At 45.4% G+C, this 14,602-nt stretch overlaps 1 protein-coding gene across 1 annotated transcript in view; it reads left to right on the top strand.

Annotated features, from left to right (window-relative positions):
- Positions 1-14,602, top strand: part of CCDC93 (coiled-coil domain containing 93) — a 106,653-nt gene that overhangs the window by 75,745 nt on the left and 16,306 nt on the right. Inside the window, exons 13-17 of the mRNA XM_061135466.1 lie at positions 65-127; positions 7,951-8,024; positions 8,845-8,926; positions 9,776-9,847; positions 11,069-11,122. Coding sequence (XP_060991449.1) covers positions 65-127; positions 7,951-8,024; positions 8,845-8,926; positions 9,776-9,847; positions 11,069-11,122 — 345 coding nt within the window. The remainder of the gene's footprint in view (positions 1-64; positions 128-7,950; positions 8,025-8,844; positions 8,927-9,775; positions 9,848-11,068; positions 11,123-14,602) is intronic.

Raw genomic sequence — 14,602 nt, 5'->3', positions numbered from 1 at the left:
CCACCAGTATCTGTGCTGTCGTGAGAATCAAATGAGAGCAGATGTCTTTATCTTTCATTTACAGCTACAGGCAAGTCGTACTGACCTACAAGCCAAATATGAAGGAAAAAAGAAAACCCTGACTGAGGTGAGCAGATTTCCTTCCTCCATGGGTCTTGTTGGGAATTGTTTGACACTCACATCGTCAGTCCGTGTGGAGGGGTCACGATCTCTTTCTCAGGGCTCAGGTCCATCTGGACAAAGGACAGTCACACAGTAGCCTGTCTCTAGCCATGTTTATCCATGCTACCATGTTCTAAACCATCAGGGTCTTGGGTGGAGGGGAAGATTGTTGTGAGCTGCAAGGGTCAGGAAAGCTTCCTGAGGACAGAGGGCCTGACAAGCAGGGTGGCCACGTGAAAGAACAGAGAAGATCATTCAGGGTAAATGACCCCTGCTCCCCAAGCCACAGGCTGGAGAAGGTAGCAGAACACTGGGTTCCTGGAGAGTGAGGTTTCTGTTTGTAAAATGACAAAACTACAGAGGGTATAATTTGTTGTTTAGAATTGCCAGTGATCTCCTGGTAGAATGGGGGAGGGAGTCTCTGGAAGAAAAGGGATTTGTAAGTCTGTTTTGACCCCATGATCCATTTCCTAACCCAAATTGCAATGGTGCTGTCCTCCACAGCATAGCTTACCCACCACTTCAATTACCTAGGAAACCAGGCGAGGAAAGCAAATACACAAGATGCTCTGGCATGAGGGAAGTTTAGGTCTTTCTATTTCTGTCCCTGTTTCTACAGAAAGCTAGTCCTCATCCGGGTCTGAAAAGCTCTCTTCCCTGTGACTTTGGTGCTCAGGAGACAGCTGTCCCTGCGAGGTCCCCACCTAGTACTTTCTGGACCATGTGGAAACGGGGCTGATCTTCAGAGACATTTCTGAAGCCAAGACAGTCGCTATTTTTTTATTTTTTTAATTTCACATGAAATCGACACTTTTGAAATGGTAATTTCTCTAGCAGTGTGCAGCACGTAGTTCCCTGCCTTGTTATAAACCCGACAGAGCTTTGTAATTCTGACCTGGACTGGTCTCTTCAGTTGCTGTCAGAATGTTTGAGAAGGACAGGCATGCGGATGACAAATTAGAGGAGTTTTTTAAAATTCTTTCTAAAGATGCCTGTGTCTCATTTGGACACATCAGCTTTCTTCACGCTGTTCTGTGACTCCACTCCTTTCGATCAGATGGCAAGCTCCTTGGTGGAACCCCTGCCGCTGTCCTCCTGTGCACACTCCACAGTCCTGGCTTAAAGGGTGCCAAGTCGTAGACCTGTCTTTGTATAACAGTCTGGAAGACATTCAAGGCAGAACATCTTGATGAAATCCTAAGTGGCTGTCAAGTCACTTTTGGTATTAAACACTGAATCAAATAATTTTTGAGCTTTAATTTCCAAGCTCTTCCAAGATTCCTAGCTCTCAGTGTTTCTATTTACTTTCTAAGGGCTCGTGGCTCAGGCTGGGGGCAGGGCAGTGGTTTCTGCTGAGTCAGAGATCTCCACTGTGTTCTTGTACACTGGCCTTTGAAACTCAAGTAAAGGCCCTTTCATTTTGGGTGAAATTCCTCTTGGTAGATTGAATCTAGGCTGGTCTTTGGAGAGGGATCAAGCCCTGAGCCTTTGGAGTGGGAGCACTGACTCTAAGACCCTAGACTACCAGAGAACTAACCCTAGGGAGTATCAAATAGTGAGAACTCATACACAGGAAACCACTTGAATACAAGAGCTGACATCACCCAACCACAGTAGCACCCTGTGCAGGATGCCTCATCTAAACAACAAACAAAACAAAAATACAAACCATATCATCAGCTGACAGGATTACCACCTCACTCAGCCTTGCCCATCAGAGGAAAAACAAATAAAAACTCAGCACAAATCTCACCCTATAGCTTACACAAACCACTGGACCAAACTTAGGAGGCCAGAAACCAAAAGAAAGAAAGAATTCAACCTTGAAGCCTGGAAAAAGAAGACCTCAAACACAATCAGTTAAAAATAATAATAATGAAAAGGCAGAGAAATACTACCCAAATGAAGGAACAAACTAGAAACACAGAAGTCTAAATAAATGAAGAGGAAATAGACAAACTACCTGAAAAAGAATACAGAATAATGATAGTAAAGATGATCAAAAACCTTGAAAACAAATGGAGAAAATTCAAGAATCAATTAACATAGACCCAGAAGAATTAAAAAATAAACATGCAGAGACAAACAACAAAATTAGTGAAATTAAAAATACTCTAGAAGGAATCAGTAGCAGAATATCTGAAGCAGAAGAACGAATCATTGACCTGGAAGATAAAATGGTGGAAGTAACTTCTGAAGAGCAGAATAAAGTAAAAGGAATGAAAGAACTGAGGATAGTCTCAGAGACCTCTGGGACAATATCACACACACCAACATTTGAATTATAGGGGTCCCAGTAGAAGAGGAGAAAAAGAAAGGGTATGAGAAAATTTTTGAAGAGATTATAGTTGAAAATTTCCCCAACATGGAAAAGGAAATAGTCAATCAAGTCCAAGAGGCACAAAGAATCCCATACAGGATAAACTCAAGTAGAAGCACTCCAAGACACATACTAATCAAACTAATAAAGACTAAACACAAAGAAAAATTATTAAAAGCAGCAAGGGATAAGGAACAAGTAACATACAAGAGAAACCCCATATGCTTAACAGCTGGTCTTCTCAGCAGAAACTCTGCAGGCCAGAAGGGAATGGCAGGATATATTTAAAGTATTGAGAGGGAAACATCTACAACCAAGATTACAGTTCCTGGCAAGGATATCATTCAAAATTGATGGAGAAATAAAAAGCTTTTCAGACAAGCAAAAGTTAAGAGAATTCAGTACCACCAAAGCAGCTTTACAACAAATGTTAAACGGGCTTATATAGTCAAGAAATACAAGAGAAGAAAAAAGATCTACACCATGATCAAGTTGGGTTTACTCCAGAAATGCAAGGATTCTTCAATATATGCAAATCAATCAATGTGATACACTGTATTAACAATTTGAAAGATAGAAACCACATGATAATATCAATAGATGCAGAAAAAGCCTTTGACAAAATTCAGCACCCACTTATGATTAAAACTCTTCAGAAAATGGACATAGAAGGAACCTACCTTGACATAGTAAAGGCTATATATGATAAGCCTACAGCAAACGTTATTCTCAATGAAAAGCTGAAAGCATTCCCGCTAAGATCAGAAACAAGACAAGGGTGTCCACTTTCACCAGTATTATGAAACATAGTTCTGGAAGTCCTAGCAACAGCAATCAGAGAAGAAAAAGAAATAAAAGAAATCCAGATCAGAAAAGAAGAAGTAAAGCTTTCACTGTTTGCAGATGACATGATGCTGTACATAGAAAACCCTAAAAATAGTAACAAAATTGCTAGAGCTAATCAGTGAATTTAGCAAAGTTGCAGGATATAAAATCAATACACAGAAATCACTTCCATTTCTATATACTAACAGTGAAAAATCAGAAAGAAATTAAGGAGTCAATCCCATTCACCATTGCAACAAAAAGAATAAAGTGTCTAGGAATAAACTTACTCAAGGAGACAAAAGAACTGTATACAGAAAATTATAAGACATTAATGAAAGAAATTAAAGATGACATAAACAGATGGAGAGATAGTCCATGTTTCTTGATAGGAAGAATCAATATTGTAAAAATAACATATTACCAAATGCAATCTACAGATTCAGCGCTACCCATATCAAATTACCAAAGGCATTTTTCACAGAACTAGAACAAAAAATTTCACAGTTCGTATGGAAACACAAAAGACCCCAAATAGCCAAAGCAATCCTGAGAAAGAAGAATGGAGCTGGAGAAATCAACCTTCCTGACTTTAGATTATACTGCAAAACTACAGTCATCAAGACTGTATGGTGCTGGCAAAGAAACAGAAACATAGAGCAATGGAACAGGATGGAAAGCCCAGAAAGAAACCCTTGTACCTATGGGTACCTTATTTTTGACAAAGGAGGCAAGAATATACAATGGGGCCAAGATAGCCTCTTTAATAAATGGTGCTGGGAAAACTGGACAGCTACATGTGAAAGAACAAACTTGGGACACTTCCTAACACCATACACAAAGATAAACTCCAAATGGATTAGCTAAATGTAAGACCAGAAACTATAAAACTCTTAGAGGAAAACATAGGCAGAACAGTCGATGATATATAAATCAAAGCAATATCCTCTATGCCCCACCTCCTAGAGTAATAGAAATAAAAATGAAAGTGAACAAGTGGGACCTGATTAAACTTAAAAGCTTTTGCACAGCAAAGGAAACTATAAGCAAGGTGAAAAGACAGCCCTCAGAATGGGCTGACAAAGGATTAATTTCCAAAATATACAAGCAGCTCATACAACTCAATACTAGAAAAACAAACAACCCAATCAAAAAGTGGGAAAAAGACCTAAACAGACATTTCTCCAAAGAATACATACAGATGGCTAACAAACACATGAAAAGATGGTCAACATCACTCATTATTCAGTTCAGTTCAGTCACTCAGTCATGTCTGACTCTTTGCAACCCCATGAATCGCAACATGCCAGGCCTCCCTGTCCATCACCAACTCCCGGAGTTTACTCAAACCCATGTCCATTGAGTTGGTGATGCCATCCAACCATCTCCTCCTCTGTCGTCCCCTTCTCCTCCTGCCCCCAATCCCTCCCAGCATCAGGGTCTTTTTCCAATGAGTCAATTCTTCGCATGAGGTGGCCAAAGTACTGGAGTTTCAGCTTCAGCATCAGTCCTTCCAATGAACACCCAGGACTGATCTCCTTTAGGATGAACTGGTTGGCTCTCCTTGCAGTCCAAGGGACTCTCAAGAGTCTTCTCCAACACCATAGTTCAAAAGCATCATGCAAATCAAAACTACAATGAGATATCACTTCACACTGGTCAGAATGGCCATCATCAAAAAGTCTACAAACAATAAATGCTGGAGAGGATGTGGAGAAGAAGGAACGTTCTTGCACTGTTGGTGGGAATATAAATTTATACAGTCAGTCTGGAAGACAGTATGGAGGTTCCTTAAAAAACTGGGAATAAAACCAGCATATGACCCAGCAACCCCACTCCTTGGCATATACCCTAAGGAAAGCAAAATTGAAAGAGACACGTGTATCCCATTATTCATTGCAGCACCATTTACAATAGCTAGAACATGGAAGCAACCTAGATGCCCATTGACAAATGAATGGATAAAGAATTGAGGTACATATACACAATGGAATATTACTCAGCCATAAAAAGGAATGCACTTGAATCAGTTCTGATGAGGTGGATGAAACTAGAGCCCATTATACAGAGTGAAGTAAGTCAGAAAGAGAAATTCTGTATTCTAACACATGTATACAGAATCTAGAGTAATGGTACTGAAGAATTTATTCTCAGGGCAGCAGTGGAGAAACGGACATAGAGAATAGACTTATGGACATGGGGAGAGGAGAGGAGAGGGTGAGATGTATGGAAAGAATAACACTGAAACTTATATTGCCATATGTAAAATAGATAGCCCGTGGAAATTTGCTCTGTGGCTCGGGAAACTCAAACAGGGGCTCTGTATCAATCTAGATGGATGGCATGGGGCAGGAGATGGGAGGGAGTTTCAAAATGGAGGGGATATATATATATACCTATGGCTGATTCATGTTGAGGTTTGACAGAAAACAAAATTCTGCAAAGCAATTATCCTTCAATTAAAAAAATAAATATTTTTTGAATCCTTGCATGTGCTAGAAAGGTGGACGTTTCGAATTAAGCTAGTAATAGGAGATACTCTCCCTATCCTCACATGATAGTCGCAGCCAGCGCTGCGATGTGCTGGCTGTGCTGTGGGCACGTCGTTTGTGTTATCCTTGAATCGTCCTGTCAACCCTGGCAGCACACCATTAATTCCTCTGCTGTGCTGCTGGAGAAACTGAGGCAGAAAGGCCGTGCAGATTCCAGTGCTGGAGACCTGGCCCCATGACCTCTCAGGGAGCTTGCCATTTAGTCAGGCAGTCAAACTGATTCTTATCTAGAAAAATGGGAAGCTGTGCTGAACAGTGTAGGAAGAAGCCTGATTTGGTCAAAATACTGAAGACCCTGAATCAGTAATGAGCTCTGCCTCTGGGCCTCGATCTCCTTATCTGTTCCAGGCAAGGACTGGGCACATGAGCACTCTGAGCCCTTTCATGCCAGTCTGCCAGGTTTTACCTCTTCAGCAAAACCTAGTGGCACTGGAAATCAGGGACGACCTGCCTTCCCTGGAAATTTAGGAAAATAAAGCAGGGTGTGGAAGGTAGAGGGTGGATGGCAGCCCTGACGTGTGGGGCAGGCGCTGCGGGCCCCTGCATCAGTGGGGGTCCCGTCTAGCCTGTGCGCTTTTTAATTTCAGCAGTCACAACTTTAATTTCTTATGTGGAGGTTGATTCTGTTTTGTATATGGAGGATCCTCTCCAGCCTAAGGGCATTGACTGCGTCTGAAGTTTTCCTTAATCTACAAACTATCCGTTCAGATCAGAATCCATTTGTTGAGTTGATACCATTTTTACAGTTTTGTCTTAAAATATGTGATAATTCTTGCTGGTGTGCTTACTTGTGATTCTGAAATTTTCTGTTATCAGCTGTGTGGATTCTGTATTCATTTTATGCAGCATGCTTCACATAACTGTTTTGGAAGGGGCGTCCTACTGTTTGGTGGGATCAGCCAGTGGTAACTGATATTTGGGGTCAGGACGCTGCCCCTCCACCTGAGTCTGTTCAGCTCTCTGGGAGCAGCCCTGCCTCTGGGAAACCCGCCCCAGCTCTTGGGTTAAGGGAAGCAGGCTTCACTGCACCGCCCGCTGGATGTTCCTGACGCAGACCCCAGTCCTGCCACCCAGTTCTTCCCACGCCTGCCGGATCCGCACGGTGGTCCTCCACTAGCCGGTCTTATCTGCTACCATCTTTCTTGTCCCCAAGGTGCCCGCTCCTGTCATCAAACAGAATCACCCAAACTTCCCAGGACTTGAGAAAGAAGGACTTGCTGCCACTTGTTCTCAGCTAGAACTCTTGGAAGTTCTTTAACTTTTTTTTTTTTTTTAAATAGGTAACACATTCACATAGTTCAAAATTCAAAAAGTACAAAGGGTGTCCCCCTGTAACCCAAGCAGCTACTCTGTCTAGAGGGTAACCAATCACTTGTGAATCTTTTCAGAAAATTTTTGTGCATATACAAATAACATGTGGGTTCTTTAATGCATGTGTATAAAAGATGTACATGTGTATACCTTCCTTGATGCACATTGGAATCATGATTTTATATTTCTTCAACTTACAGTAAATGTTAGAGATCATCATAAAAGAACTGTTTATTCTTTTTTAATAGCAGCTTAATAGTCTATTGTACGGTAGATCTACACACCTTGAAAATTAAAATCTGAGTTTCCTTAAAGTTTGCTTTTTAAAGTCTCCACTGACTCAGAGAAAGAAGATGGAGTTTTTCAAGACAGGAGAGTTAACCCTGCCCCTGTGAGTAGCCCCAGCAGCGGTATCCTGAGATTGAAACCCAGGTCTGTCTCATGGCTGCTGCTTTTATTTACCTCTTCCCACTGAAAACCACCTGCTGTCTTTACTTTGGCTTTCCACCCACTTGCAGCTGTGATTTAAAGGTATGGCCAAGGTTTCTTTTAACTCACAGCACGTGTCAGGAAGGCTGTGGTTTTGATCTTTCTGTACGGTCCCTCAGCCCCATCCTGCGCCTCTGGTCCACCTGTTTTCTCAGTGCACGGCCGTGTCCGTGACAGGTGGGCTGGGCCACCTGTCCAGAGAGGGCTCAGGTGTGGGCCAGGAGGGGGAATGGAAGCCCTCGCCTCCTGTCCTGGCACGTCTCCAGCGACATGCCTCGTTCTCTCTCATAGCTCAAGGGTCACAGCGAGAAACTGGACGAAGAGCAGTCAGCCCTCGAGAAGATAGAGGCCAGAGCCGATCCGAGGTAGGAGACCTAAACACGTGGGATTTATTTTCTCTGTGAGCGTGGCTGGTGGGTGGAGAACAGGGCTGAGGAGCCCAGGTCATGGCTGCTGGCGCCGTTCTGCCAGTTACTTCACCGCTGATCCTGATCCGGGGCTGCCTTCTTCCTCTTCCTCCCACTTCCCCCTGGGTCAGGAACAGCTGTGTTTTGTATTTTATTTTGTCTGTTTTCTCGTTTTTAGAAAGTAAGTAATACATGCAAGGTTCAAAAAGACATACACTGAAAAGTCTTCTCCTGCCCCTGCCCCCAGCCACCCAGTCCTTCTCCCTTGGAGTCAACCGCGGTTGCCAGTTTTAACAGCACTGATCTTACCCTGTCCTTCAAGAATGAAAATGTTGTCTTTTTTTGCCAACACTCGGTTTTGGGTTGTTTTTTGTTTTTTTTTAATTAATTGTCTTTAGACAATTTAAATTAAATATAAGCATTTACATTTACATTTAAAATTTTAAATGGGAATTAAAATTACGATTCTATCTGTGCTGAGTCTTCAGTAGTTGGTATCATTAAAAACATACAGTAATCTCAAAACACATTGATGTTTCTGCAGTTGATATTTTAATTCTGGATTCTGTAACGTTTGTTTGAATGTGACCTGATGGACTCAGCTTGTAGATGAATAATAATGTCTGTTAAATGGTGGTCATCATCATTGGTGGGAAGCCCATTAGCCACTCTTGGGAGAGACAAAGGAAATTAAGAAAAAAGTTCCTTTTTCCTGGGGTCTTGGTTTCATAAAATCACAGTGGTTTGCTGAAAGTCAGTTGTGTTTTGGTCTTCTCAGCATCCTGCAGAACCTGAGAGCCCTTGTAGCCATGAATGAGAGCCTGAAAAGCCAGGAGCAGGAGTTTAAGGCACACTGTCGTGTAAGTGTTGCTCGGTGTCATCAGATGTTAACAGAGATTCTCAGACGGTCTCCTGCCTTCCCTCCCCTCGTGCTGCTGCGGGTCCTCTCCAGGGGTGGTAGGAAGAGGAGGCTCACCAGGCGGGCACGCAGTAGTGTGCGAGAGGAGTGGAGTGCTGTGATAACGTGATCGGAGGACACCAGAGATGCCTTGGAGGAGTAACTCTATGTGCCAGACCCCAAGCTGAGAGCACGGTCTAACAATGTTTTCTAATTTACAAATGTATTTAAAAGAAAAGTTCTACAAAAGGCGTAGTATCTTATGAAACCAGGGCCGCCCTAAAATCCTGACATGTCTGTGTGTCACAGGGTCCAAGAGTGGGAGTGATATGTGCACAGGTGACCATGTAGGAGACGGGAAAGAGGGCTGAGTTCTGTGAGTCCAGGGGAAGAGAGGCTGTTATGGCCTAGGAGCCCTCTGGAAGCTATATCTGACTTAAGCAGGTAAGGGTGGCAAGTGGAGGAGGGCTAGACGAGGCAGGGCTCCAGGCTGGAAGGTCCCAGGAAAGGTGGAGAAGAGCTGAAAAAGAGGAGGCTTGGGACTGACTCTAAGCCACTCATTCATTCCATGCCCCAGTGATTAGTACAAGCCTCACCTGCCTTTTGGGAAGAAAGACCCCTTCTGACGGAGGTATGGCTGAAAAGACGTTCCCAGGCTGAAAATCAGGGGCCTGGGGGGCAAGTTCTTTATGGACTTCTTGTCCCCACATAAACTCACAAAATGTGAAAATAAGATTCTAGATCAAGGTAAATCATGACATCTAGTTACTAGCCTGTCCAGATCTTGTAAATGTTTGTATTACTTTTAAAGGAGGAGATGGCACGGCTGCAACAGGAAATCGAAAGCCTGAAGGCTGAGAGGGCGCCAGGCAGAGATGAAAAGGTACGGGCTGTGGAGCGGTGCTCCAGACTGCGGGGGCTGTGTGACGTCCACCAGGGAAGGGTTTCTAGAGGACTCAGCAGCAGAGTCTGGTGCTGAAAGGGACCAGACTTTTCCTCAGCCGTGTCCTCTGAACACTCATTTCTCACGTGGTTTTCGTCGATATGCGTCCCTGCACTTTGTCTTCCTTCTGTGGGTTGAAGCAGCTCTGAGTGTGGACGGCAGCAAGCCCGGGGCAAGCGTTTACTGGTTTACGAGCCCGGCCGCCCCTCCAGCAGGGATGCATGTCTCCAGGAGCTCCCAGAGCTCTGGCCCCACTTTGTCCCGTCTGCCTCTCAATTGTGTGCCCGTTTGCTGATGTCGCCCACACTCCTGCCCCGGGACGTGGATGCTGCAGAGAGCAGCTCGCTCGAGATGTGAGGTCAGGGCTCTGGTTGCCTGGGCGCGTGCCTGGCTCAGAATACGTCCCACTGGCTCTCTGAACCTTCCAAGGAGCTGGTGTGGACAAGGATGAAAAATAAAGTCTGTTTCTCTCACCAAATGAGATTGTAGGGATCACCGGTTTGTCTTCCCTTCTCATACTCCATTCAAAGCGTCTTTGCTGAGGCTCTCTGTGATTAGCTCAGCGTATGGCCTCAGACCTCATCGACTGCACCCTCTTGCTTGGGGAAATGGGGACTTGGGGCTCAGGGGAGGGCGGGGACTGGTCCAGGCAGCCAGGGCCTTCTGCCAGGGCTGGGCCTGGGCCTGTGTGGACACTGCCCCGCGCATCAGGAGACAGGCACGGAGGTGCTGCCTCCCTGTCGTGATGGGTCCTGGCACTTCAGCCCCAGCCTTGAGGACTGGTGTGGCCGGGCAGTGGGTGGTGAACTGGGGCCACCCACACTTAGACCACCCCAGCTTTCCAGTTGTTTCCAAGACTGACACTCTGAGTTCAGCTTAGCCAGCCTCTGGGTCTGTGCAGGACTCAGACTTTAAGGACGGCATTTCTCTTCTTCGCCATCACACCGCACTAGAGGGATTGGCTCGCATTCAGAAATAGAGTTTAGCTTATTAGTATGCGACTGATGGAAATACCAGAACAGTTTAAAATCTAGGGCTCATGCATGGGCTGTTCCCTGTTCAGACATGATCGGCACACTTCCAGCCCGCCCCTTCCTACTTCTGGACCCTCAGCTTCTTTCCTCAGAGATGTTTTCTTTTTTTTGCTTTGCCTCATTGCAGACCCTGTCTGGGGGAGAATCACATGGTACCTTAACCTCTGCGATGACGCACAATGTAAGTACCTGCCGGTTCTCAGGACCAGTTCTGTCCTCTGCGGGCGTGGTGGCAGCCTTGTGTCTTCAGCAGCCTCTCACCCCTCCTTCCATCATCTCTGTGGCCATCTCCTCATCTGCAGGCTCTCGGGGCCTGGCTCCATCTTGCACGCCCGCCCCTCGGGTGGAGCACAGCTCCCCTGTGGACAGCCCTCCCATTCCGTCTCCACCCTGGCCTCCGAGCTGGGGAGGGGAAAGACCTGCGAGGGCCGCGCCTGCCGGCCCACAGGCTCTGAGGGGCCGGCCGTGCACAGGGAGAGCTCTGTCTGTGGGCCTGCGCTCCGAGGTCAGGGGGTGTAAGCACCAGGTAGTGGATGTTCTCAGCCTTGTGGACCAGCTCCATGCTGGTCATCAGAGTCAGTATATAAGTGAAAGGGTATAGCTGTGTTCCAATAAAACTTTATTTATAAAACTAGGCACAGAGGGAGGCTCAGGGGGAGGGGATATGTGTATACCTGTGGCTGATTCATGTTGAGGTTTGGCAGAAAGCAACAAAATTCTGTGGAGCAGTTGTCCTTCAATGAAAAAATAAATTTAAAAAAACTAGGCACAGGCAAATTTGGCCCAAGGGCTGTTGGATTTAGCCGCTGGGCTGTGGTTTGCCAACCCCTGTTCTGAGGTAAAGGAGTGCTTCCGGGAGAAAGGAACAGAAGAGGAAGAGGAGGAGGAAGGGAAACACAGGAAAGCCTCTACATTCACCTCCTTCAGGCTCCTCTTCCCTTCCTGCCCCCAGAGGCTCCCAGAGAGGGAACTGCGGGACTCCCACAGTGAAGGCTGCTGGGGTTTGCCTGCAGCTGAGCCCCAAGGAGGAGCTGGCGGGGGTGTGTGTCTGTGTGTCTGTGTGTCTGTGTGTGTGTGTATCTGTGTGTCTGTATGTGTGTGTCTGTGTGTGTGTCTGTGTGTGTGTGTATGTCTGTATGTGTGTGTATCTGTGTGTGTGTGTGTGTGTCTGTATGTGTGTGTCTTTCTGTGTGTGTCTGTGTCTGTGTGTGTGTCTGTATGTGTGTGTGTCTGTGTGTCTATGTCTGTATGTGTGTGTGTGTCTGTGTGTGTGTGTCTGTGTGTGTCTATATGTGTGTCTGTCTGTGTGTGTGTGTGTCTGTATGTGTGTGTATCTGTGTGTGTGTCTGTATGTGTGTGTGTGTCTGTGTCTGTGTGTGTGTGTCTGTGTGTGTGTCTGTGTGTGTGTGTCTTTGTGTGTCTGTGTGTGTGTGTGTCTGTGTGTGTCTATATGTGTGTCTGTCTGTGTCTGTGTGTGTGTGTGTCTGTATGTGTGTGTATCTGTGTGTGTGTCTGTATGTGTGTGTGTGTCTGTGTCTGTATGTGTGTGTCTGTGTGTGTGTCTGTGTGTGTGTGTCTTTGTGTGTCTGTGTGTGTGTGTGTCTGTGTGTGTGTGTCTGTGTGTGTCTATATGTGTGTCTGTCTGTGTCTGTGTGTGTGTGTGTCTGTATGTGTGTGTATCTGTGTGTGTGTCTGTATGTGTGTGTGTGTCTGTGTCTGTATGTGTGTGTCTGTGTGTGTGTCTGTGTGTGTGTGTCTTTGTGTGTCTGTGTGTGTGTGTGTCTGTGTGTGTGTGTGTCTGTGTGTCTGTGTCTGTGTGTGTCTGTATGTGTCTGTGTCTGTGTGTGTGTGTGTGTCTCTGTGTTTGTGTGTGTCTGTGTGTGTGTCTGTATGTGTCTGTATGTGTGTCTGTCTGTGTCTGTGTGTGTGTGTGTCTGTATGTGTCTGTGTCTGTGTCTGTGTGTGTGTCTCTGTGTGTGTGTCTCTGTGTTTGTGTGTGTCTGTGTGTGTGTCTGTATGTGTCTGTATGTGTGTCTGTCTGTGTGTGTGTGTGTCTGTATGTGTGTGTATCTGTATGTGTGTGTGTGTCTGTGTCTGTATGTGTGTGTCTTTGTGTGTGTGTCTGTGTGTCTGTGTGTGTGTGTCTTTGTGTGTCTGTGTGTGTGTGTGTGTGTGTCTGTATGTGTCTGTATGTGTGTGTGTGTGTCTGTGTGTGTGTCTGTGTCTGTGTGTGTCTGTATGTGTCTGTGTCTGTGTGTGTGTCTGTGTGTGTGTGTGTCTGTGTCTGTGTCTGTGTGTGTGTGTCTCTGTGTTTGTGTGTGTCTGTGTGTGTGTCTGTATGTGTATGTGTGTCTGTCTGTGTCTGTGTTTGTGTGTGTCTGTATGTGTGTGTATCTGTGTGTGTGTCTGTATGTGTGTGTCTGTATGTGTGTGTCTGTGTGCCTGTGTGTGTGTGTCTGTATGTGTGTGTGTCTGTGTGTCTGTGTGTGTGTCTGTGTATGTATCTATATGTGTGTCTGTATGTGTGTGTGTGTCTGTGTGTGTATGTGTGTCTGTGTGTGTGTCTGTATGTGTGTGTATCTGTGTGTGTGTCTGTATGTGTCTGTATGTGTGTGTGTCTGTGTCTCTGTGTGTCTGTGTGTGTCTGTGTGTCTGTATGTGTGTGTGTTTGTGTCTCTGTGTGTGTGTCTGTGTGTTTCTGTGTGTGTGTGTCTGTCTGTGTTTCTGTGTGTGTATGTATGTGTGTGTATGTGTGTGTGTCTGTTTGTGTGTGTATGTGTCTGTGTCTGCGTGTCTGTGTGTGTGTCTGTGTGTCTGTATGTGTCTGTGTCTGTGTGTGTCTCTGTCTCTGTGTGTGTGTCTATGTGTGTCTGTGTGTGTGTCTCTGTGTGTGTGTCTGTGTGTGTGTGTGTGTCTGTGTGTGTGTCTCTGTGTGTGTGTGTGTGTCTGTGTGTGTGTCTCGTGTGTGTCTGTGTGTGTGTCTCGTGTGTGTGTGTCTGTGTGTGTGTGTATAAAAACAGGAGGAGAGAGACGTCTCTGACGCCTTTGTCGCTTCCTCTGGCATAGTGAGCCATCCAGCCACGTCTCTTACCTCACTGGGTTCAGTGAGGGGCTGGTTTCTGTCTTTTAATTTAATACTGCCCAAGAGGCCTTTCTGCAGTGGTGGAAGTGTTCTTGATCTGTGCTCTATCCAATATGGTGGCCACTGTGTGTGGTCACTGAACATCTGAAGGTTGGCTAGGACAATTGAGAAATTGAATATTTTTCAGTTTTAGATAATGTGAATTTAAATAGCCACATGTGCCTGGTGGCAATCACATTGGACATTGCAGCTCTAAACAGACACATAAGCAAGCCAGCATCATCTAACACAGCAACACAGAACAGCAGGCTCTTTAAATATCAGTTATCTCCTCCTCATGGTTTTTTTGTTAAGGGAAGGAAGGGCACATGGATTTGGAGGATCCTTCACTTGAGAACCCTGGATTCAGCCTGGGTCCCAGAAGAAGAAAGAGTTGTTACAAAGTGATGTGAAAGAGTGTCAAGGGTCTCACAGGATGTAGGACTCAACCCTGAACACAACGATTTCAAAAAAGAAATTGGGAGCCTCACAGTGAAGGAGATATATAAAAACTGTTCAACTTCAAAAGATTTCATCAAA

This window comes from Dama dama, chromosome 33, assembly GCF_033118175.1.
Source record: "Dama dama isolate Ldn47 chromosome 33, ASM3311817v1, whole genome shotgun sequence".
Classification (NCBI taxonomy): Eukaryota; Metazoa; Chordata; class Mammalia; order Artiodactyla; family Cervidae; genus Dama; species Dama dama.
This window is presented reverse-complemented; position numbering and strand designations above follow the sequence as displayed.